Here is a 24,457-nt window from a genome sequence, read left to right as displayed (position 1 = left end):
AGTTGAAAAGCCCTGTTTTTTGAGCTAATGGTAAGTTGAATAGCTCTTTTTTAACCCTATTGGTATTGATATCATAGTCTTTTTGAAACATATTGGTTATTTACTGTGTAAGTACAGTATAAATACTGGAGCTTAAGCTCAGGGTATCAGATCACTTCTGAGAATTCTCACCGCTGTGGATCTCGTGTGGTGGAACGGAACAAATAAATCTGGACCCTTGCTTCTTCTCACTCACGGCTGGTGTCCTTTTTTTCTATCTCCAACTGGGCTCAGAGGTAGATGTGAGTATTGGCTTCTATGTTGAATTTTAAGTGTTTTTGAGTAATAGGCTAAATTTGAGCCAGCACTGTTCTGACAGAATAAGCTCTCTGTTCATAATTAAATCAAGCAATGATCTAGCTCTTCCACCTTTGTGTGTATATATATATATATATATATATATATATATATATATATATATATATATATATATATATATATATATATATATTCAGATAATTTCAGCATTAAACTAAGAAGCTTTCATTGAACTCTGTGTCTGTGTAACCTCTTTCCAAACTCGGTACTGAGAAGGTAACAGTAGTATGGGTCAAAGAATTTAATTCTGATTCCAGTATCAGCAAAATCTTAACAGGTTCATTTATTAGATTCATTTTCAGGAATTAAGCTCATGCAACTCAAGTGTGAAGGGGTGGCGGAGCATAAATGAGTCCTCAAATGTGACAGCACCCTGCAAAGAGGCCCCATTTAAGGGGGTTGCTGAGATGTTGCTGCACATTATTTTAAGATGAAAATTTCTGATAATTTAAATGATCAACACTCAGGGGCCCTCTCAGTATGTGGGGCCCCAGGCAACTGCCTACCTTCCCTGCCCTGTAGATACGCCTATGGGTGTGCTTGATCAGAAGTCGGGTGATTGAGAAAGGGGCAGTGTGTGTGTGTTCTGGGAAGTGTAGTTCATGGCGGCCATGTCTGTAGGCTGTGAAGCATGTTGGGAGATCTATGATGTTCTTGTGGTGAATCCATAGTTGTAAAAAGTCATTGCACATTTCCTTGTGAAGATTTGAACACCAAATAGAAATGAGAGTCTGTTGTTTTGTACTGGATTGTGGTGTAAGTAGACAACTGACTTGATACATCACTAGAGGGAGGCAGAGAGCACTGTCTTAATCATAATCAGTGGCCATCAGCCCCACCTGTCTTCAGTCAACCTTGCCATACATGCAGTCCTCTTCAAAAGTATTGGAATTCTTTTGATTTTGCTATATACTGAAGACATTTGGGTTTGAGTTCAAAAGATGAAAATAAGACAGTAGATCAAAATTGAAGCTTTAATTTCCTGATATATACATCTAGATGTGTTAAACAACTTAGAACATTTTGAGGTGAGCAAAAATATTGGAACAGATAGTCTTGAAGGAACCCAACGTAAATAACACGATTTGGTTGCATATCCCTTCCTTGCACTAAATAATCAAGCGCCGATACACTGACATAACCAAATAGTTGCACTCTTCTTTTGTGATGCTATTCCAGGCTTTTACCACAGCTTCTTTCAGATGTTGCTTGTTTTGAGGGGTTTCCCCCTTTAGTCTCCTCTTCAGGAGGTGAAATGCATGCTCAAATGCACAAATCCCAAAGGCCATGCTCCAAAATATAGTGGAAAGATTACCTGGAAGAGTGGAGGTTATTATAACAGCAAAGGGGGACTAAATCTATAATGGTATATTCGACAAGCACATATGGGTTTGATGGTACTGTTGTTTTTTTTCCATCATCTTCACACCCACACACAATCAATGCGATGCAGACAATTTATGACCACACACTACCAAGCACCCGAAATAATTGCCTGTCCAGGTAGGTATAAATGGCGTTGGCACATTTATAACACACATTTGCCGTCAACAGAACTTGTTCTTCCAGCAACCAACAATCACAGTATAGCAACGGATTCAAGCACTGGACATGGTTCTACAGACAGGAAGTGATGTGTATAAAGAATCAGTGCACCCTCTAGTGGGCATGAGCAAAAGCTTTTCATGAGCAACCAACTTTTCCAAATTCAGCCTTTAATGGTCACCATCCGGGTGAACACTGGGAGTCCCATAAGTAGAACGCCTAAAGGATGGCCTAGAAACTAAACCCATTCTTGACTGATCAAGTGACTGAGCTATATGAAGATCTAGAGAAGTTTCTAAATTCAAATCTTGCTCTCGTGTGGTCACCTGAGGTTGAGACGTTAAAGATGAACCTATACTCATAAGACAGTAATCATTTTGTACCCCAATTGGACTAGACTGAAGCACTGAGGGCTGAGAACTAGAATCAACATGGACTTGACCCTCAGAGTTCCTTACACCCATTCTCGTGTGGACTATGGCCACTTGTGAATAATCTCCAATTCTAGGTCCATCTGGCTCTACTCACTCCTGGGGTTGGAAAGGGCCAGTAGACCATTGGTTCACCTGGCATATTGTTGCCAGGTAAGAACAGGCTTACGTTCTGAGCAATGGACAGTTTTAATGGGTCCATCTTCTCCATGTGGTCTGATCTTATACAGCGTTCCCACTTCATCAATGTAGGCCACAATCTCAAACACAGTGGAGCACCAGACATCCTGAATCTTACAGCAACCATGAAAATGATTCTTACAATACACTAAAGTGCCAGGGGGTAGTATTGCTACTGAGTCAGGGCAATTGGTCCTACGGTGAATGACCACAGTCTCCAAGTACATTCAGGAACTGGTATAAATGGAGGTCAAATACTTTCGGTGTTACAGTAGATATTTCGTTATGTGTGTTGATTTCTCCTGTGTATGACCTTCTGCCTGTTCTTGGCTTTGTATCTGTTCTGTCCCTTTACGTTTAATGATTCAGCTCCCAAACTGCTGGAAATGTGGGCCGGGTTCTAACTGTTCACCAAAACTGCTTTATCCTGGAGAAGAGTTTGAGGTGAGACTCCTGTCATATACCAGTCCTGGTGAGTTTATTATAGTTAATGCTGAAAGACAGAAGAGCATCAGTGTAAACACACAACATCAGCATAAACACCAACACACACACACACACACACACACACACACACACACACACACACACACTATTCAGTATGATACAGTAGAGTAGAGTAAAGAGACAGTAAGTCAGTAACTCACCATAATGTCTCCAGTTTACAGTGTGGATCCTTCAGTAGATCAGAGAGCAGCTTCACTCCTGATTCTCCTGGATTATTACCGTTCAGATCCATTTCTCTCAGGTGTGATGAGGAGTTTGACTTCAGAGCTGAAGCCAGAGCAGCATAACCTTCATCTGTAATACTGCAGTAATTCATCCTGCAAAAAAAAAACCCTTCTCACAATTAACACACTCAGTTTTAGCTCTGAAAACATCAACTACACAAAATCTTTATATACTCAACAATGACAATATATCACATCACTACAATTACAATCACCACAGATGGAAACTGGATGTAGCCGTGTTTTTTTTAATTCTGCTCTGTGTGTGTGTGTGTGTGTGTGTGTGTGTGTGTGTGTGTGTGTGTGTGTGTGTGTACCGCAGTATCTCCAGTGTACAGTGTGGATTCTCCAGTCCAGCACAGAGCAGCTTCACTCCTAAATTCTGCAGGAGTTTATTCTCACTCAGCTCCAGTTCTCTCAGACTGGAGGATTTTGAGCTGAGAACTGAGGACAGAACTCTACAGCTTTCCTCTGTCAGATTACACCTCCGCAGCCTGGAAGAGAAATGAACTGTTAGATTTATTTATCTGATTGTGAAATGAGGTGTTTCCATCAGGTGGGAAATAAAGTGTTTACCTGAATACAAGGTTCTAATGTCAGGATAAAAATATAAGATGAACAGCCTGTGTATAAACAATAAACTAGTATTGGCATGTTATTAAAGTAAATGTGTGTGTAATGTACACTGATCTACATGCTGTAGAAATAAATGTACTGTGTTCTGATGTGAGAAGTGATGTAGATATTTCAGCATTAACACAAAGCTGAGTTTCATAGAGATGCTAAAACTGTTGGAGTTCATTGTTCTTTGGAGCTTAATCTATCTTTCACACAAATACAAATCACATAACACACACACACAGAAAAACAAAGCTCAACAGCAGAATAAATGCTACTCCATCCATCTTCTATACCGCTTTATCCTTTTCAGGGTCACGAGGGAACCTGGAGCCTATCCCAGGGAGCATCGGGCACAAGGCGGTGTACACCCTGGACAGGGTGCCAATCCATCGCAGGACACACAATCACACACACCCATTCATACACTACGGACACTTTGGACATGCCAATCAGCCTACCATGCATGTCTTTGGACTGGGGGAGGAAACCGGAGTACCCGGGGAAAACAGCCACAGTGAGAATCGAACCCCCGACCCTGGAAGTGTGAGGTGAATGTGCTAACCTCTAAGTCACCGTGCGCCAGTGCTAATCCACATCATATAAAATACACACTTCAATGTTTTACTCATATAAAACACTGGGCCTCATTTATCACACTGGATACGAATTAATTTCTTCATAAACAGTGTGTAGGAGCATTTACACAAGAACTCTTTAATGTGCAAATTAAAATGTAATGTTATGGAACATTTACAGGATGTTGAGAGAAAAGGTTGATGAGGTGATGGATCAGAGTTAAATGGGCATGGCCACTCAGCACAAGAGCTAGCTCTTTAAGTATGTGCATAGCTGATTTATCTGCTCTTCATTCTGACCCTCAACCCAATGTTTCTCCACCAACACCTCACTGTCCTCTACTTGTACACAGTTGGGGGAAAATCTGAGGTGTGTCAATACAGTATATTAGGTCTGTGCATTAGGTCTTAAAGTGACAGCAGTCTAATAAACCTGCTGCTGTCTGTGTCATTAATGTTCATCAAACTACAAAACACAATGAGAAAATCACTCACTCACTCATTTGACTGAATAACTTCAGTAAACCTAAAAAGAATCACTGTATATGTCACACAGTGAAGTTAATTTTATTTTACATTTAATTGCTTTATTCAATTTCCGTAGTATTTCTTACCTGAATACCACTGACAGACCTACCTAAGAAAACATATCGTCATCATGAAACGTATCGTGTAGTCATATCGCCCACCCCTAAATGTTAAGATTTCGTAATTCCAGTCTTGAATTTCACAAAATGTGAAATGTGCTTCTTAATGTAGTAAATCTCATAAACCCTGCTGATGTTTTTTATTATTTTAGAAATTAAAATGAGAAAAGTTACAAGAACAGAGCTGTGTTCAGAAATGAGTTTGTGATTCATAGCCTGATTACAAGCAATAATAAAGCATGAATCTTGTTGTTATGACATGCTGCTAAATGTAACTCTACTCTGTACTCTCTCACTCAGACTATATAACTATGGGGGAGAGGCATCAAATCACTGAAACGTCGAACTGGAAGACACAATATTGTGTGATACAATAGCAAAAGAGCTTCATTTGTATTTTCATACACTTGTAATCTAATAAAAGTTCTACAAATACCTCTATATCCATTTTTTTATTGAAACCATTTTTTGATAGGAAACTAGTTGAGGTGCTGATGACATGAATAAAAATATTAAATTGCAATGTCAAGATGTATTAGTGGTATTTTTTGTTACAGCTATGTTGCCATTGGTTTGTGAAGGTTAAAATACTAATTTAACAGCTCAGTGTTGAGTTTACAATTGCAATTTCAAATCTTTTATCAGTGTAATTACTTTCTGGACTCGGCGAGAATCAACTCGGACTTGGCCATTAAAGACTCTGACTCAAGTCCAACTCTGCCCCTTTTGGACTCAGACTTGGACTCAGACTTGATTGGTTAAGGACTTGGTCTCGATTCGGATTTGACAAAGGTGGACTCGGACTCAACACTACTAAATAAATTTAAAAAGCAGCTTCAAAACATTTATTTACCTTGGCTTTCAATTAGGTCTCTTCATTTTAGGCTTAAAACTGATTTTTTTTAAATTTCATAATGATCTAAATTAAATTTTATTTTCTGTTTGATTATTTAATTATTTCTTAAGGAATTTTTAGGTTTTAATATTGTATTTATATCTTTAATGTTGTGTTGCAATATTTTTGTTTTAAAAGGGGACCTATTATGCAAAATTCACTTTTAAATGGTGTTTGAACATAAATGTGTCGGCAGAATTTGTACACAACCACCCTACGATGGTAAAAATCCACCCACTGCTTTTTTATATTCCCAATAAATCATAAACAGAGTCTCAAAATGAGCCGTTTTTGTTTTCGCCCTAACGTGATGTCATGTTGGAACAAACCCCGCCCAGGGACTCTGCCCAATTAGCATAGCTCCTCCCCTGAGTGAGCTATACACAATCGGCCATGTTCTCCACGCTGGAGCAGCTACAGTGATGAGAAGAATGTCTCAGCTTCGTAAGTGTTCTGTTGTTGGTTGTAAGAATGAACACAAGAGTCTTCATGTACTCTCGGCATCAGAGACACTGAAGACGCAGTGAAGTTTAATTTTTGAAGGAAATGTGCCCCAAAAATACCTAAAAACATTTCACACCAGACTGTTTTGTGAACGAGGGTCAATACAAATCAGGATTCGATAAAAACTTGATTCTCAAGCATGGATCAGTTCCCACTGTTCGTGATCCAGCTTCATATCCTGAAGACGTAAATATCGCACTTTATATTTTGGGAATGTTTGCTAATCGATTTTCCGAATGAGCTTGGTAGCAGATTCCATGGCTAATGTGGCTAAAGTGCCAGAGTTATGTCGTCATTTTTATTTTTAACCCGAAAACACACCTTTATTATGCACAATACAGTAAGGTGATTGTCTTTTCGAAAGCTGTGTAGGTTTCTGTGAATTATTTTACACAAGGCTGTTTTGTGAATAAGGTTGTTAGCAAATTCCACAGCTAATGTAGAAAGCAGGAGCTGGTCTCTCCCGGGAAGGGGGCGGGGCACAGCAGCTCATTTGCATTTAAAGAGACACACACCAAAACAGCCTGTTTTTGCTTCCACCCAAAAAGGGGCATTTACAGCAGGGTATAAGATCTGTGGGGTATTTTGGGCTGAAACTTCACAGATACATTCTGGGGACACCTGAGACTTATATTACATCTTGTAAAAAGGCTTAAAATAGGTCTCCTTTAATATTATATTTGTCATTTTATTTTATTACCATTGTGAAGCAATTTGAGCTGCATTTTATGTATGAAATGTGCTATATAAATAAAGTTATTATTATTATTATTATTATTATTATTATTATTACTGTTGTTAGTGTGTGTGTGTGTGTCTGTACCGCAGTATCTCCAGTGTACAGTGTGGATTCTCCAGTCCAGCACAGAGCAGCTTCACTCCTGAATCCTGCAGGAGTTTATTCTCACTCAGGTCCAGTTCTCTCAGTCTGGAGGCATTTGAGGTGAGAACTGAATCCTGCAGGTTATTGTAACCCAGGTCCAGTTCTCTCAGTCTGGAGGAGTTTGAGGTGAGAACTGAGGACAGAACTCTACAGCTTTCCTCTGTCAGATTACACTCCCGCAGCCTGGAAGAGAAATGATGAAGTGTTAGATTTATTTATCTGATTGTGAAATGAGGTGTTTCCATCAGGTGGGAAATAAAGTGTTTACCTGAATACAAGGTTCTAATGTCAGGATAAAAATATAAAATGAACAGCCTGTGTATAAACAATAAACTAGTATTGGCATGTTATTAAAGTAAATGTGTGTGTAATGTACACTGATCTACATGCTGTAGAACTAAATGTACTTTGTTCTGATGTGAGAAGTGATGTAGATATGTCAGCATTAACACAAAGCTGAGTTTCACAGAGACGCTAAAACTGTTGGAGTTCATTGTTCTTTGGAGCTTAATCTAACTTTCACACACATACAAATCACATAACACACACACACACACACACACACACACACACACACACACAGACACACACACACACACACACACACACACACACACAGAGAAAAACAAAGCTCAACAGCAGAAACAATGCTAATCCACACCATATAAAATACACACTTGAATGTTTTACTCATATAAAACACTGGGCCTCATTTATCACACTGGATACGAATTAATTTCTTCATAAACAGTGTGTACGAGCATTTACACAAGAACTCTTTAATGTGCAAATTAAAATGTAATGTTATGGAACATTTACAGGATGTTGAGAGAAAAGGTTGATGAGGTGTTGGATCAGAGTTAAATGGGCGTGGCCACTTAGCACAAGAGCTAGCTGTTTATGTATGTGCATAGCTGCTTTATCTGCTCTTTATTCTGAGCCTCAACCCAGTGTTTCTCCACCAACACCTCACTGTCCTCGACTTTCACATTCATCAGGCACTTATGGAGGAGTTCTGGACTGAGGTGGAGCTTGGGGAAATAGCATCAACACTGGACGAGTGCGCTCATTCTTCTTCCTGTATTCATCTCTCTGTAATAAAACTACTTCATCTGAGAGGACGAGTCTACTGGTGTTTGTCTAAATTTCCAAGACAGTAAACCGAGAAAGCAAGTGGGAGATGTGGTAAGAGTGACACAGCGCACATTCTGATTGGTCTCTCTTTGTGCTAACTAATCTATCACTTTTCCCGTTAGGCGGGCTTTACAGTCGACCTCTACAGTCGACCTCTCTCTCTCCGTGAGGTGGAGAGGTGGGAGGTAGCCAGTGAAGTCACCTCCTTGAAATGAGTTTTGGCATGGTTACGTTGACATCTGGGGAACCAACTGTTGTCAAAGCCAAGAAACCTGGAACTGTGGAGAGCCTGCAGTCAAAAAGGGAAAGCGACAGAGCCCGTGCTAAAACGAGAATAAATATGGGCATGGCTTTTGAGAGGTGGCGAAAACTCAGAGATCTGAAGGGATTGGAGACAGAGATGCTTTTTTCCTGTTAAACAGATCAGACGTTTCAGTAGCTCAATAGGTAGCTAGCTAACTTGATTCAGCTGTTTGTTTGTTTGTTTTGCTATGGTCAGTGTGGTAAACTGCACTTATTTTCTGCTGGCTATGAGGGACAGCAACTTTCCTCTACTTCAAGAAAACAGTATCCACCTCCACCTCCGCTGTCGAGTATTGGAGCTAATACACAACACACGAATACCGCAGTGTTGCCAAGTCTCACGAAACAAATAAGCAACTGCAGCTTCAAAAACAAGCCCAATATTATTATATCCTGTTACAGGCTCAATGTAAACAGACTCAATAAATGAGCCTACAACATATTAAACTGAAACCACTCGCAGTTTAAAACTGTCATGGAATGGGACTGGAAGCGGATGCAGGTGCAGATCAAAGTCTTTATTAACAGCAAACAAACATAAGAAACGCGGTCTACGTGGAACAGGACAAGCCGGATCAAACATGGTACAATAGTCTAGGCATTACTTGAAAACAAAACAAGGAACTGAGACCACTAGCATGCTAAATGCATTCGCACACGGATCTAGAGCTACACTCGTTAAACTCTACCACCGTTGCAAACTATTATATGACGTGCGCAGTCACGCAAGGGGTTTAAATAGCCAATATATTTACTCTAAACATAAACACCTGGTTCAGATTAGGCTACACCCTCGCACATCAAGCCAATGTCCAAACAGGAAGCGGACGAACCAAAGCAAGAGAGTCACGTGTATAGTCCGAAGCTGTGCCGCAGTGCCATCTGCCGGCCATGGCGTAACAGAACCCCCCTCCAATGGTGGTCCTGGGCCCCTGGGATATCTGTCTCTCGCTGCCACGGAAAACAAGGTGGCTTCCACGGGCATCAGACTGGCAGAGCACCACCCGCAGGGGCGTTGGAATGCTGGACGCCGCCCCCAGCGGTACTGGGACACTGGATGCCACCCCTGGCGGCACTGGAATGTGGGGCGCCACCCCCCGCCGGCACTGGGACGCTGGATGCTGACCCCGGTCGCACTGGACAGCAGGACAGCTTCCTGGGCTTGGCAGGACAGCCTCCTCGGCCAGGCAAGGCAGCGGGACAGCTTCCTCGGCCGGGCTGGACAGCAGGACAGCCTCCTCGGCTGGCCAGGGCAAAGGGACAGCTTCCTCGGCTGGGCAGAACATTGGGACAGCCTACTCGGCTGGGCTGGACAGCGGGACAGCTTCCTCGGCTGGACAGGGCAGCGGGACGGCCTCCTCGGCCGGGCAGGGCAGCGGGATGGCCTCCTCGGCCAGGCAGGAGCTCCACAGCTGAAGCCTCCCCGTAGGCCTCAGGTTGGAGCTCTGCTGTCATCATTACCCCCCCAAAAAAGGTTCTGGGCTAGCCTTCAGTTCCGGACTAGGCAGCATGATTGGATCTTCTGCAGGGCAGAAAGTTGGAGCGCTGTTCGGCACTACGGGACGGAAGTTAAGCGCCTCCAGGTTGTGGAGTATCTGTGCCACCTCCGCCTGCCACCACTTCAACTGCAAATCCTCCTGCTGCATCCGTAGCGCAGCCTGGTAATCCTCCCGGCGCGGGTAGTCCCAGTATACGGGTAGCTTTGCTGGCTGCATGGCGTTGTATGATTCCCCTGCTGTGGGAACTTGCGGGGATAGCGACGTGGCGCATGGGCTGGCTTGCTGCAGCAGCCCTCATTGCATTAGCTGGCGATCGATCTGAGCAGGTCTTTCATCGATACGCTTACTCTCTTCCCAGAACGATCGACCCAACTTATAGAACTCGGTGCTCATGTTGATCTGCTGCTTCCGCGTTCGTGGCACAGTATTCTGTCATGGAACGGGACTGGAAGCGGATGCAGGTGCAGATCAAAGTTTTTATTAACAGCAAACAAACAAACACACACAAGAAACGCGGTCTACATGGAACACGACGAGCCGGATCAAACATGGGACAATAGTCTAGGCATTACTTGAAAACAAAACAAGGAACTAAGACCACTAGCATGCTATATGCATTTGCACACGGATCTAGAGCTACACTTGTTAAACTCTACCGCTGTTGTAAACTATAATACGACGTGCGCAGTCACGCAAGGGGTTTAAATAGCCAATATAATTACTCTAAACATAAACACCAGGCTACACCCTCGCACATCAAGCCAATGTCCAAACAGGAAGCGAACGAACCAAAACAAGAGTCACATGTATATTCCAAAGCTGTGCCGCAGTGCCATCTGCCGGCTGTGGCGTAACAAAAACTATGGCTGCAACTAATGATTATTTTCATAATCGATTACTTGGCCGATTATTTATATATGACTAATAATCGATTAATCATATGGGGGCAAACTTTCAGTGACATTTTTTCATTTATTTAAAATGAAACACAAAGTGAGTGTTACAAATAAAAACTATTTGTCCAAATATATAAGACTGAAAAGAACCCAATACACACAGACACACACCATAATATATACTATTCATTTAAATTAAATACAATTTTATTTATTATTCATGTTAAATATGAATAAAATAAAGTAACATATATAGCCTATAATTGTTGTGGAGTGAGGGGGTTCCTTGTGGATTGTTTGAAATATGCTAGGGGTCCAAAGCTCACAAAAGGGTGAGATCCACTGGTCTAGTGTATGGATTTTAGAAAGGTAAAATCGTCTCAAATGGAACACATTAGTTTTTGACTAACCTGAAAGTTTGCCCCCCATTCGATTAATCAGAAAAATAAATCGGCCAACTAATGGATTATGAATGGATTATGTATTGAGTGACCATAGAACCAATACAACTGAATATATTTTTAAATTTCCTACCATTAAAGCCCGCGGCAGCGGGCTTTGGGAAACGCAGGTCATTAGCGCCTTATAGTAATGGAGTAAGTAAGGGACCCTAAAAAGTGGGCAACTGTATAAGATTCTACTAAGTTTTTAGTCATTTACTTCACTGGATATCTAACTTATTGCAGTGTTAGGATTCAGTATGGATAAAGATTTTTTAAGGCATATATATTATTAATGATATACCTTTATATTACACATATAAACTTATTGTGCCATATAAAAATCTTATACAGTTGCCCAAGTCATGCACTTTTTAGACGGTCCCATACTGACTGCGCTGATGACCTGCGTTTCCCAAAGCCTGCTTCCATTTCCACAGCGGAAAATTTAAAAATATATTCATTTGTATTGGTTGTATGTCCACTCAATACACATTATTAAGACAATACACAGTATGTCCTTTTTGTGTGTTTATTTCTGAGAAATAGAAGAGAGAAGCTCGAATGTACAGCGAATGTCCAATATAAACCCAATTTTAACGTGATGCGTGCGGTTTACAAAACCGAGGGTAGGAATTGAAAAACAGAGGGCATGGATTGCAAAACCGAGGGCACGGATTACACACAGTTGTTTGGTTTTTTTCCTTACCTGACACTAGGGGGCTCCGTACAATACAGTAAGGTGATTGTCTTTTTGAAAACTGTGTAGGTCTCTGTGAATCATTTTCCACCAGGCTGTTTTGTGAATAAGGTTGTTAGCAGATTCCACAGCTAAGGTAATATTGGAAGGAGGAGCTGGTCTCTTCTGGAAAGGGAGCGGGATGTAGTGGCTCATTTGCATTTAAAGAGACACACACCAAAACAGCCTGTTTTTGCTTCCACCCAAAAAGGGGCTTTTACAGCAGGGTATAAGATCTGTGGGGTATTTTGGGCTGAAACTTCACAGACACATTCTGGGGACAGCTGAGACTTATATTACATCTTGTAAAAAGGCTTAAAATAGGTCTCCTTTAATATTATATTCATAATTTTATTTGATTTTCCATTGTGACGCACTTTGAGCTGCATTTTATGTATGAAATGAGCTATATAAATAAAGTTATTATTATTATTATTATTATTACTGTTGTTGGGCTGTCTGTGTGTGTGTGTGTGTGTGTGTGTGTGTGTACCTCAGTGTCACCAGTGTACAGTGTGGATTCTCCAGTCCAGCAGAGAGCAGCTTCACTCCTGAATCCTGCAGTTTATTGTGACTCAGGTTCAGTTCTCTCAGTCTGGAGGAGTTTGAGCTGAGAACTGAGGACAGAACTCTACAGCTTTCCTCTGTCAGATTACACCTCCACAGCCTGGAAGAGAAATGATTAAATATCAGATCTCTGACCTCAAACACACAAACACAGCCATAATCCAGCTAAAGTTTACCATGTAACAGAAATGTGAGTGTGTTTCTCTTACACACAGAAATCAGAGGACAGGACACCACATCAGTACTATTATTATTATTATTATTATTATTATTATTATTATTATTATCATTATTATTATTATGATTATTATTAAGAAATGCTTTATTATAATAAAGCATTTTTTCAAACAAAAAACCCTTCTTTTTCATTCCTTTAAGGATAGTTGTAACTGAAAATAATAATAATAAAAATTATAATAATAATAATAATAATAATAAATTATTATCAGTAACAATGGTCCTTAAAGGACTGAAAACAGATGTTTGTTTTTTTTTTGTTTGAACAAATGCTTTATGAAACTTGAAACCATTTTTTAATGAAAGTACGTGTTAAAAGGTCTCCAACTAAAAAATAAATGAAATAAATAAGAAATCTCCCGTTTGAGCAAAAAGGAGCAGGACGTGCTGTGGCTTTGTTTGGAAATATTTTGTTGGTGAAACAGAACAGAAACAGACAATAAAATGTAAGACAGGTAATATTAACTTATTCTTTCTGTTAGCATAGCATAAATAAAAATAACATCAGATGTTTGAGCTTTAAAATGTCTAAAATAAATTAATATTTAGTGTAGCTGCACAGCCAGACTGATCCTTTACCTTTAACTCTCTCTCTCTCTCTCTCTCTCTCTCTCTCTCTCTCTCTCTCTCTCTCTCTCACACACACACACACACACACACACACACACACACACACACACAATGTGACATGTTGTATTCATATTGTTCCCATGGTGACAGTGTTATGTTTTTCTTGTTCTCAATTGTGAAATTCAGTTCAATGTCTCTTTCAAGTAAAAGGAGAAAAGAAAAAGTGCCTTTCTCTGGTGTTTAGTTCACAAAATGATCAAAAAGCAGTCATGAATACATGCAGTTACTTTGTAGAGATCATTTTCATCAGTTTTAGAGAAAAGGTAATAAATGGTGATATAAGGTTTTGTCCATATGGCCCAGATCTCAGTGCAGACGTAACGTGTTAGTGTAAAAAGTGAAACAATCTTCTGTAACAGTACCAGAGGTTTGTTTAAAGATGATTAGAGTAACTATTAACAAGCATTAATCCAAACAGTGCAGTTCAGTGTTACATTAAAATAACAAACCATGCAGTAATACATTTATAAATAAAAATACTCACACAGCTTTTCTGGAGGCTTTGACCACTGGCAGCAGCTTCAGAAGACATTCCTCTGATGGGTCATATTTCCTTAAATCAAACTCATCCAGCTCCTGATCTGAGTTCAGTAACACAAACACCAGAGCTGACCACTGAGCAGGAGAGAGTCTGGTTCCCCTGAGACGAGCGTCACCTCCTCTGTTCAGGTAAGTCTGTACTTCCTGCACTAGAGAATGATCATTCAGTTCATTCAGACAGTGGAACAGATTGATGGATTTCTCTGGAGATGGATTCTCCCTGATCTTCTCCTTGATGTACCTGACTGTTTCCTGTTTGCTGTGAGAGTTGCTTCCTGTCTGGGGCATTAAGCCTCGTAAGAGAGCCTGATTGGACTCTAGTGAGAGACCCAGAAGGAAGCGGAGGAACAGGTCCAGATGTCCATTCTCACTCTGTAAGGCCTTGTCCACTGCACTCCTGAGGAAATCAGACATGTCTGACTTTCTGAAAAGATCAGACAGATCAATGGTTTTTTGTTCTGTTACATTTCTTCTGATGAAGGAGAGAAATGTGTATAAAGCAGCCAGAAACTCCTGAACACTCAGATGTACAAAGCTGAACACCTTCCCCAGGTGGAGCCCAAACTCCTCTCTGAAGATTTGGGTACACACTCCTGAGTACACTGCCACTTCTCCAACATCAATGCCACAGTCTCTCAGGTCTTCCTCATAGAAGATCAGGTTTCCTTTCTCCAGCTGTTGGAAAGCCAGTTTCCCCAGTGCCAGGATACTCTCTCTGGTCTGCTGAGGATCAGGGTCACATTTCTGGTGGTACTTTTGGTCCTTGTGTTTGATCTGAAAGATCAGGAAGTGTGTGAACATTTGAGTCAGAGTCTTGGGGACCTCTCCACTCTCTGCTTCACCCAACATTCTCTCTAGAACAGTGGCTGAGATCCAGCAAAAGACTGGGATGTGGCACATGATGTAGAGGCTTTTTGAAGACTTCATGCGTGTGATGATTTTATTGGCCAGGCTCTGATCACTGATCCTCTTCCTGAAGTACTGCTCTTTCTGAGGATCACTGAAGCCTCGTACCTCTGTTACCTGGTCTACACACTCAGGAGGGATCTGATTGGCTGCTCCTGGTCGAGAGGTTATCCAGAGGAGGGCAGAGGGAAGCAGATTCCCCTTGATGAGGTTTGTCAGCAGCACATCCACCGAGGCTGACCTTGTCACATCACACAATCTCTCATTCTTCTGGAAATTTAGAGGAAGTCGACACTCATCCAGACCATCAAAGATCAACACCACTGTGTACGAGTCTAGTAATTCTAGTTTTCTCATTTCTGGGAAAAAGTGATGAAGAAGCTCCATCAGACTGAGATTTCTCTGCTTCATCAGATTCAGCTCTCGAAAGGGAAGTGGAAACATGAAGGTGACGTCCTGATTTGCTTTTCCTTCAGACCAGTCCAGAATGAACTTCTGCACAGAGACTGTTTTTCCAATTCCAGCAACTCCTTTCGTCAGCACTCTTCTGATGGACTTGTCTTTAAAGAGCTAATTACATTTGATGGGTGTCTCCTGTGTTGCTGGTCTCCTGGACGCTGTCTCAATCTGTCTCACCTCATGTTCATTATTGACGTCTCCACTCCAACCCTCTGTGATGTAGAGATCTGTATAGATCTCATTCAGAAGTGCTGAGCTTCCATGTTGTGATATTCCTTCATTAATTCTTATAAACTTCTCTATCAAGCTGGATTTCAGCTCTGTCTGATACACAGAGGCCACAGACTCTAATAAACAAAGTAATAACATGTTTTAATGCAAAATCACTGAGCACAATATAAAATGTAAAATTCTTTCAAATGCTGCTGTTCATTCCTGATTCATGGACTAAATATTATTGAAGGAACAGGACCACTTTACAGAGTAATCACAAACTGGACCACGAACAGAACAGAAAAGCACCAGATGTACATGATACTAAACTCACACTTCAAACTAAAGGTGTTCATATCTAAAACTATTTCCTCTCTCTAAAGTGAACCTGATGGAATAAAGCCATGACTCAGAGCTCTTACTGTTGTGCAGTGTGTTAGCGAGATCTGTGTGGTTCATGTTCTTCAGGATGTGCAGTGTGATCTTCAGTGCTCCCTCTCTGACACTCTGCAGATCCTCCTCATCCTCCACTTCCCTCTCAGTGCATGCTGGGTAATCTGGACTCAGGAGCTTCCTAAACCTTTTCAGCTCATTCTTTATCAGAGTGATGACTTTGTGTTCCAGCTCCTGGTTAGAAACACACAGGAACACATCTAAATATTATAATGTTACACACTGAGAGATGCTTTTATTTTATGAAAAGAAGAAAGGTCTCTTTCTATTACCACAGTTACAAGTGAAATTCTGTCTGATTACCCATAATGCTGCTGCACATCGATAAACCTGTGAACCATCATTATCTTAAATAAAAAACCTGCAACCTACTCTCACACACAAGTTACACACATTAAAAAGACACACACACCTTGAATATGGAATCCAGCTGATTTCTGCTGATGTTTGATTTCTTCTTTTGTGGTCTGAAGGAAATTGGGTGGTCCATTGACCGGTCACTCATCATGGACACACAGCTGGGTTCTGGTGAGTCTGATCTCTTTCCCTCCATCATTCTGTAATTAGAACAGAAATGTCAGCAATAATTAATACTCTGCTGTCTCAGCACTGATACACAATGTGTTCATCATTAAACACCAATAATTCCATCTTTTTAATTCAGCTACAGTCTGCACACTTATTCAAACAGGAGACACGCCTCATACCTCAGGAACTACACTGATGTCAGGAGTCCCAATCACAGATAACTAACTCAGCTGGGTCTTAAAGCCTGTAGAGTTCACTGACCCAAAGCTACACTGCTCTTCTCCTCCACATTACACAGTCTTTTTACTCTTCTCTCAGTGAATGATTTCTCTAAACTGTTCTTAGATCAGATCAGTGATATATTAACTGCTATTAAACACCTTAAACCAAAGTTTAGTTCCTCTGTTAACTAGTGAGTGTTTAGAGATACAGATCTGTTATCTATATAATAGGATGCTCCTGTCTTGTATATTACTGATTTGCAATAAGAGGGCGATTCGGTTTAAGTGCATTCACAAGAAAATTATCAAACACCGCTGACTAGAGCAATGTGGATTAACAGAGGAGGAATGGTGGGGTACCACTGAGCACTTCCAACAGCATCAATCAAGCTTTAAAATGTTCTCCAGACACACTCATGTTGGAGGTTATGTCTCCTTCTCCAGATTACAGCAGGACACACGTTTACTTCATTCCAACATCGGTGTGTTAAATCAAACCCTGTATCAGCACAGAGTTCACTTACAGGAAATAGTCACGGTATCAAGTCATAAAACAACCTGTGTACATTCAAACTTCAGTAGAAACCGGTTCTGGCAGAGGCAGAGGGGCAGTGGTGTGTGTGTGTGTGTGTGTGCGCGAGCATACAGACATTCTTGGGTGTGTGAAGCAAGACTATATTTTTGCAGTGTTTCATTAAAAATAAACACTAAATATAATATCCAGATATCGGATATCCACATTGGTCAAAATATTCAATGTGTTCAAAATGTCTTCTAATAATCCTACCTTAATCTACAAATTCCATGCATGGGTCTGTGATTTTGTCAACGTCTTCTGCGTCACCTCTTGTGACGGAGCAGAAAATAAGGCGGATGCAATCGCAGTTGCGAACCAGAGTTTTATTTGAAGAGAGACTGGCAGACAAATCCACAACGTGATCCAAAACGTAATCCACAAACATGCAAGAGGTCAGGCAATCGGCAAACAGGCGTTAACTAGGGCAAGGCAGAGATCAAGGTCGTGGCAGGGAAAACAGGGTCAATATACGAAACATGAAACGTGGACAATAACGCGGTCTGGTAGCGGAGAAACCAGCGTGAACTCAACTAACTGACATAAACATGGTCTATGAGACATGACATGACATGAACTCAGACTATGGTATCTATCGTAATGACTCTAAACTAAGCTACTATAATATTCCGCGTTGTGTTCTGGGAGGTGCGCGGTATATATGCAGACATGATTACCCTCGTAACTGCTAACAGCTGAGGGTAATCCGGACACAAGTGACATGACAACAAATGACAGGACAGGGAGGAGACATGACCTAAACAATAACAAAAGCACATGTTGATCTGTCACTGCTGTCAACATTGGAAAAGCAGGTGATTGCGCATTCGCGCTTAGAGCACGCTGCTTCAAGGGGGAATCATGACAGAACCCCCCCCCCAAAAAGGCACTTCTCCCGGAGTGCCATGACTCCTCCTCCTCATTGGTGGCCCCGGGCCCCTGGGCTGAATGTCCCAAGCAGAGCCAGGAAACCGCACAGTGTTCTTGGCGGAGCAGGGAAGTGGAGCGACGTCCCTGGCTGAACCAGGAGGCAGAGTAATGACCACAGCAGGGCAGGCAGGCTGAGTGAAGTCCTCGGTGGAGCACGAATGCAGATCGACGTCCTCGTCGGCGCACGGAAGCGGAGCAACGTCCTCGGCGGAGCAGAAAAGCAGAGCAACGACCACAGCTGGGTAGGCAGGATGAGCGACGTCCTCGTTGGAGCGTGAAAGCGGAGCGACGTCCTCGTCGAAGCGTGAAAGCGGAGCGACGTCCTCGTCGGAGCGTGAAAGCGGAGCGACGTCCTCGGCTGAACAGGGAAACAAAGCGCTGTACTCAGGAGTGCAGGAAAGCAAAGCGAAGTCTCCTGTGAGGCCAGGGAGAGGAGCGTGGGTCTCCGTGAGGCCAGGGAGAGGAGCGTGGGTCTCCGTGAGGCCAGGGAGAGGAGCGTGGGTCTCCTCAAAGCAGGAGGGGGGAATGATGTTCGCTATCGAGCAGGAAAGCGGAGCGACGACCTCAGCTGAACAGGGAGGCTGAGCGACGTCCACAGTTGAACAGGGAGGCTGAGCGACGACCACAGCTGAACAGGGAGGCTGAGCGACGACCACAGCTGAACAGGGAGGTTGCAGCTCTGGAGTTGAGATTTCCTCATAGATCTCAGGCTGGGGCTCTGAGGTCACCAGGTGAACCCTGGGCATGGGCAGAACTTGGGCGGCCATGTCGGTAGACCCGGGCGTGAGCAGAACTTGGCTGTGCGTGTCAGCAGTCTCGGGTGTGAGCAGAACTTGGCTGTGTGTGTCAGCAGACTCGGGCGTGAACAGAACTTGGCTGTGCGTGTCAGCAGACACGGGCGTGAGCAGAACTTGGCTGTGCGTGTCAGCAGACACGGGCGTGAGCAGAACTTGGCTGTGCGTGTCAGCAGACACGGGCGTGAGCAGAACTTGGCTGTGCGTGTCAGCAGACACGGGCGTGAGCAGAACTTGGCTGTGCGTGTCAGCAGACTCGGGCGTGACATCAGGAACTTGAGACTGCACTTGGACCTCAGAGACTGGAACCTGAAGCGGCTTGGTGGAGGCTGCCCTGTCAATCCCCTCATAATAGAGATTGAATGGCAGGTCCACCTGGGGCTGTCCATTGACTCTCCACCCCAGTAAATCAAGACCACGAAGTTGTCCTGGCTGTGAAAACTCCCCATAAACAGTTCTGAAAATTGAGAGACATCATGGAGGGCTGAGGACCCAGCACTCAACAGCTGCTCCGCCCAGTCACGGGCCGGACCGCAAAACCGGGACACCATGAACCCGATCCACTCTCTCTTAGTAGGTTTGGGATATGCCAGGCTGCAAAAACACACCTGGCAGCTAAACAGAAACTCCAGCGGGTAGCTCCCCAATCCCGCTGTCCATGGCAGAAGTTCGGTGGCGTACCGTTGAGGAACTGTACAGACAAAAAATGCGGCCAGTAATCCGAGCGTTTCCCGAGACGGTATTGTCCTGCTACTCTCATTGTGGCGCGACTTCTCCCACGTCCTCGTGCTGCATCCATGGTGCGGCGGAATATTCTGTCACGTCTCGTGACGGAGCGGAAGATAAGGCGGATGCAATCGCAGTTGCGAACCAGAGTTTTATTTGAAGAGAGACAGGCAGACAAATCCACAACGTGATCCAAAACATAATCCACAAACATGCAAAAGGTCAAGCGATCGGCAAACAGGCATTAACTAGGGCAAGGCAGAGATCAAAGTCGTGGCACGGAAAACAGGGTCGATATACGAAACATGGACAATAACACGGGACTGGTAGGGGAGAAACCAGCCTGAACTCAACTAACTGACATAAACATGGTCGACATTACATGACCTCAGACTATGGTATCTATCGTAATGAGTCTAAACTAAGCTACTATAATATTCTGCGTTGTGTGCTGGGAGGCACGCGGTATATATGCAGACATGATTACCCTCGTAACTACTATCAGCTGAAGGTAATCCGGACACACGTGACATGACAACAAATGACAGGACGGGGAGGAGACATGACCTAAACAATAATAAAAGCACATGTTGATCTGTCACTGCTGTATACATTGGAAAAGCAGGTGCTCTTGCATTCGTGCTTAGAGCACGCTGCTTCAAGGGGGAATCATGACATTCTGCATTGTGGAACAATGTTGGTTGGAGACATTCAACATAGTTAGAGAATTAGGTTTTCTGCATAGGAAAAGGTTTTTAGAAACACAAATAAAAGTATAGAAAATTCTCTGCCTTTTTCTGAGGTATAGTTCCATTTTTGTATAACTGCCACATTGAGCAATTTCTGATACAATATAAAAAGAATTTTAGGTGACCTTAAGAAACATTACACAATTTGTACTAGGGATGGGCATTTCAGGCTAAATTACTTTTCAAATTATTCATGGCATTATTTGAGAAACATTCAAATTACTTCTGGCTGAAGGGAGTTGAGCAACTGTGTGTCATTTTCATAGAACATGAAAACATGGAGTACCTCTGAACTGCTAAACTTCTAAATCCCCGCCAAGCTTGCTGGTCCCTCTTCTTTGCCAGATTCCAGTTCACCCTATCCTACTGACCTGTCTCCAGAAATACGAAAACAGACATGCGCTCTCAAATGTACACTGAGAAGCCACGAAAGGGCAATGAAGAGCCTATCCTCCCACCATCCTTTTTCGTGGGTGCGTAGACTGAGAGGTTGATCAAGCCATTTCCTGCCTACTGCTGCACAAATTTCCCCTTGCTTGCTCCCAAACAGAATGTTTGTGCCAGCTAACTTCTGAACAATGCTTATCACATGGGCTCACACTTCCATAGCCACAGGTCACACAGGTATCAGACGTACCTATCACCTTCTGCAAACTAAATACTGGTGGCCCCACATAAGAGCTGATGTACACTGAGCCATGTCCTCCTGCACCTCCCGTGTCCAAGTTAAGGTACCCAGAACTTTACCAGTCGGCAAGCTCCTACCACTGCCCACACCCCAAACTGACCTGGTCCCACATCGCTGTCGATTTCATCACTGACCTACCAGAATCCTTAGGGCACACTACAATTCTGGTCATTGCGGATAGGTTCTCTACGTGCCTGTGTATTATTAGATTGCGCAGTCTACCTACTGTATTTGAGATGGCAGAACTTTTATTCAACCACATATTCAGGTACTTCAGAATCCCCTAGGACATCATCTTGGGGCCCCCAATTCACCTCTAGGTGAATAAGTCTGACCTCTGCCTATCACTCACAACCCAACGGTCAGGTAGAGTGGGCAAATCAGGCAAATCAGTTCCTGCCCTGGGTCAGACCTCCTAGACCTCCCTACGACCAAAGATTTAAGGTAATCCCAAACATACAGACCTGTTCCCATGAGACGGTGTGCATTTATTGCTGGTGAATGGAAAAGTAACTCACCTCTCGTCTTTCTTTAAGTCCTGTTCTCCAGACACACTCATGTTGGAGGTCATGTCATCTTCTCCAGATTACAGCAGGACAAACCGTGTATCGGCACAGATTTCACTTAAAGGAAATAGTCACGGTATCAAGTCTTAAAACAACCTGTGTACATTCAAACTTCAGTAGAAACTGGTTCTGGCAGAAGGGGAGGGGGAGTGGTGTGTGTATGTGAGCATACAGACGATCTTGGGTGTGTGAAGCAAGACTATATTTTTGCAGTGTTTCATTAAAAATAAACACCAAATATAAATATCCAGATATCGGATATCCACATTGGTCAAAATATTTAATGTGTTCAAAATGTCTTCTAATAATCCTACCTTAATCTACAAATTCCATGCATGGGTCTGTGATTTTGTCAATGTCTTCTGCATTGTGGAACAATGTTAGTTGGAGACATTCAACATAGTTGGAGAATTAGGTTTTCTGCATAGGAAAAGGTTTTTAGAAACGCATAAATAAAAGTATAGAAAATTCTCTGCCTTTTTCTGAGGTATAGTTCCATTTTTGTGTAACTGCCACATTGAGCAATTTCTGATACAATATAAAAAGAATTTTAAGTGACCTTAAGAAACATTACACAATTTGTACTAGGGATGGGCATTTCAAGCAAAATTACTTTTCAAATTATTCATGGCATTATTTGAGTAACATTCAAATTACTTCTGGCTGAAGGGAGTTGAGCAACTGTGTGTCATTTTCATAGAACACGAAAACATGGAGTACCTCTGAACTGCTAAACCTGTGTATTATTAGACTGCGCAGTCTACCTACTGTATTTGAGATGGCAAAACTTTTATTCAACCACATATTCAGGTACTTCGGAATCCGTTGGGACATCGTCTTGGGGGCCCCCAATTCACTCTAGCTGAGTAAGTCTGATCTCCGGCTATCACCCGCAGCCGAAGGGTCAGGTAGAGTGGCAAAATCAGGCATATCAGCTCCTGCCCTGGGTCAGACCTCCCAGTACTCCCTACAACATTCCTCCACCCACCTGACACCATTTAAGTATGTACCCAGCTACTACCCTCCTCTGTTCCCCTGGACCGTTAAGCCCACTGACTCCCCAACTGTGGATTACTGGTTCTGTAGGAGGGAACAGGTTTGGGAGAGCACCCATCAACGATTCGTACAGATGGCCCAAACCTACTAAGCAAACATTGATCGTCATCATGGAGAAAACCCTTGTTACCAACTGGGAGATTGAGTATGGCTGGCCACCAAAGATTTCAGGTAATCCAAACATCTAAAAAAATTTAACCACAGGTACATCGGCCCATACAAAGTGCTTAAACAAATCAACCCATTCACCTATAATCTAGACCTACATAGCACCTATTTTTCATGTCATTCGATTGAAACTAGTCATTCCAGGACCACTGGCCACAAACGTCCCACATACCAGTCCTCCTGCCCCGCTCAACATTGAAGGTCAGGCTGCATGCATTTGGTAAAATCCATAGTCAACTCCAGGCACAGAAATAGTCAACTGGAGTACCTCATAGAGTGGGAAGAATATGGCCCCGAGGAACAGAAGTGGGTTCTTGCACATGACACAATGCCTCATAAACATTGCGTTCCCAGAGTAAGACATTTTGGGAGTTGGGGGGGGTTCTGTCAGATCCATGCAATCCACAAACTCCAATACCCAGAACACCAGAGAATGCATCCCAGAATCCACCACCACTAACACACTCCCAATCACCAGACTTCTGACCATACACACCTGTTCCCATCTCACATGCACATAAGAGTCTCTAATTCACTAAAAGTTTGTGAAGTAAATGCTCAGTTTGTCCTAGCACATCTGACTTTACCTAGCATTTTGTACTGTATTGAATATCCTAGTTTTCAATTCTCTGCCTGTTTTTAAATCTTGTGTTTAGCTTTGCCTAGTTGACTCTGCACATCGCCTGACCCTCAGCTGTTTTTGACTTTGACCTGCTTCACGTTTTGGTAGTGTCTTGTGAGGAATTAGCCCAGGGAAGGGCGGCGCACAGACCCACAGGAGACCAAAGGATGGTGGCAGACGGTGCTTTATTGTGGCTAGGGTGAGGTGAACGTGTTATAAATGGAAGAGTGCGGGGGTTTGTGAAGGCGTGACGGTCGGCGGAGTCGACTCGTGGCGGAGGCGGAATTCCCGAGGCGGGGCGGGGGTTTTCCCGGGCCGGCGTCCTCCGTGTGTGCGACTCTCACTATCCGGCGGTCTCGTCCGCGCTTACGCCTCCTGGAGAGAGAGGGGGAGGGGGAGGGAGAGAGAGAGAGAGAGAGAGAGAGAGAGAGAGAGAGAGAGAGAGAGAGA

General features: G+C 42.9%; 1 protein-coding gene across 3 annotated transcripts in view; it reads right to left on the bottom strand.

The window, feature by feature from the left end:
* Positions 1 to 24,457, bottom strand: part of LOC124627590 (NACHT, LRR and PYD domains-containing protein 3-like) — a 107,133-nt gene that overhangs the window by 64,595 nt on the left and 18,081 nt on the right. Inside the window, exons 4-7 of one of the 3 annotated variants that reach the window (XM_053685310.1) lie at positions 7,310 to 7,552; positions 3,562 to 3,738; positions 3,161 to 3,337; positions 1,318 to 3,006 (exon numbers count right to left, since the gene is read on the bottom strand). The exons of 1 other annotated variant lie outside the window; for it this stretch is intronic. In XM_053685310.1, coding sequence (XP_053541285.1) covers positions 2,970 to 3,006; positions 3,161 to 3,337; positions 3,562 to 3,738; positions 7,310 to 7,552 — 634 coding nt within the window. In that variant the 3' untranslated portion in view covers positions 1,318 to 2,969. Of the gene's footprint in view, positions 1 to 1,317; positions 3,007 to 3,160; positions 3,338 to 3,561; positions 3,739 to 7,309; positions 7,553 to 24,457 lie in introns of those variants that run through there. One more of the 3 variants, XM_053685311.1, reaches the window with a different exon arrangement.

The sequence above is a fragment of the Ictalurus punctatus genome, chromosome 13 (assembly GCF_001660625.3).
Source record: "Ictalurus punctatus breed USDA103 chromosome 13, Coco_2.0, whole genome shotgun sequence".
NCBI lineage: Eukaryota > Metazoa > Chordata > Actinopteri > Siluriformes > Ictaluridae > Ictalurus > Ictalurus punctatus.
The sequence above is the reverse complement of the archived record's forward strand: the minus strand, read 5'-3'. Positions and strand labels throughout refer to the sequence as shown.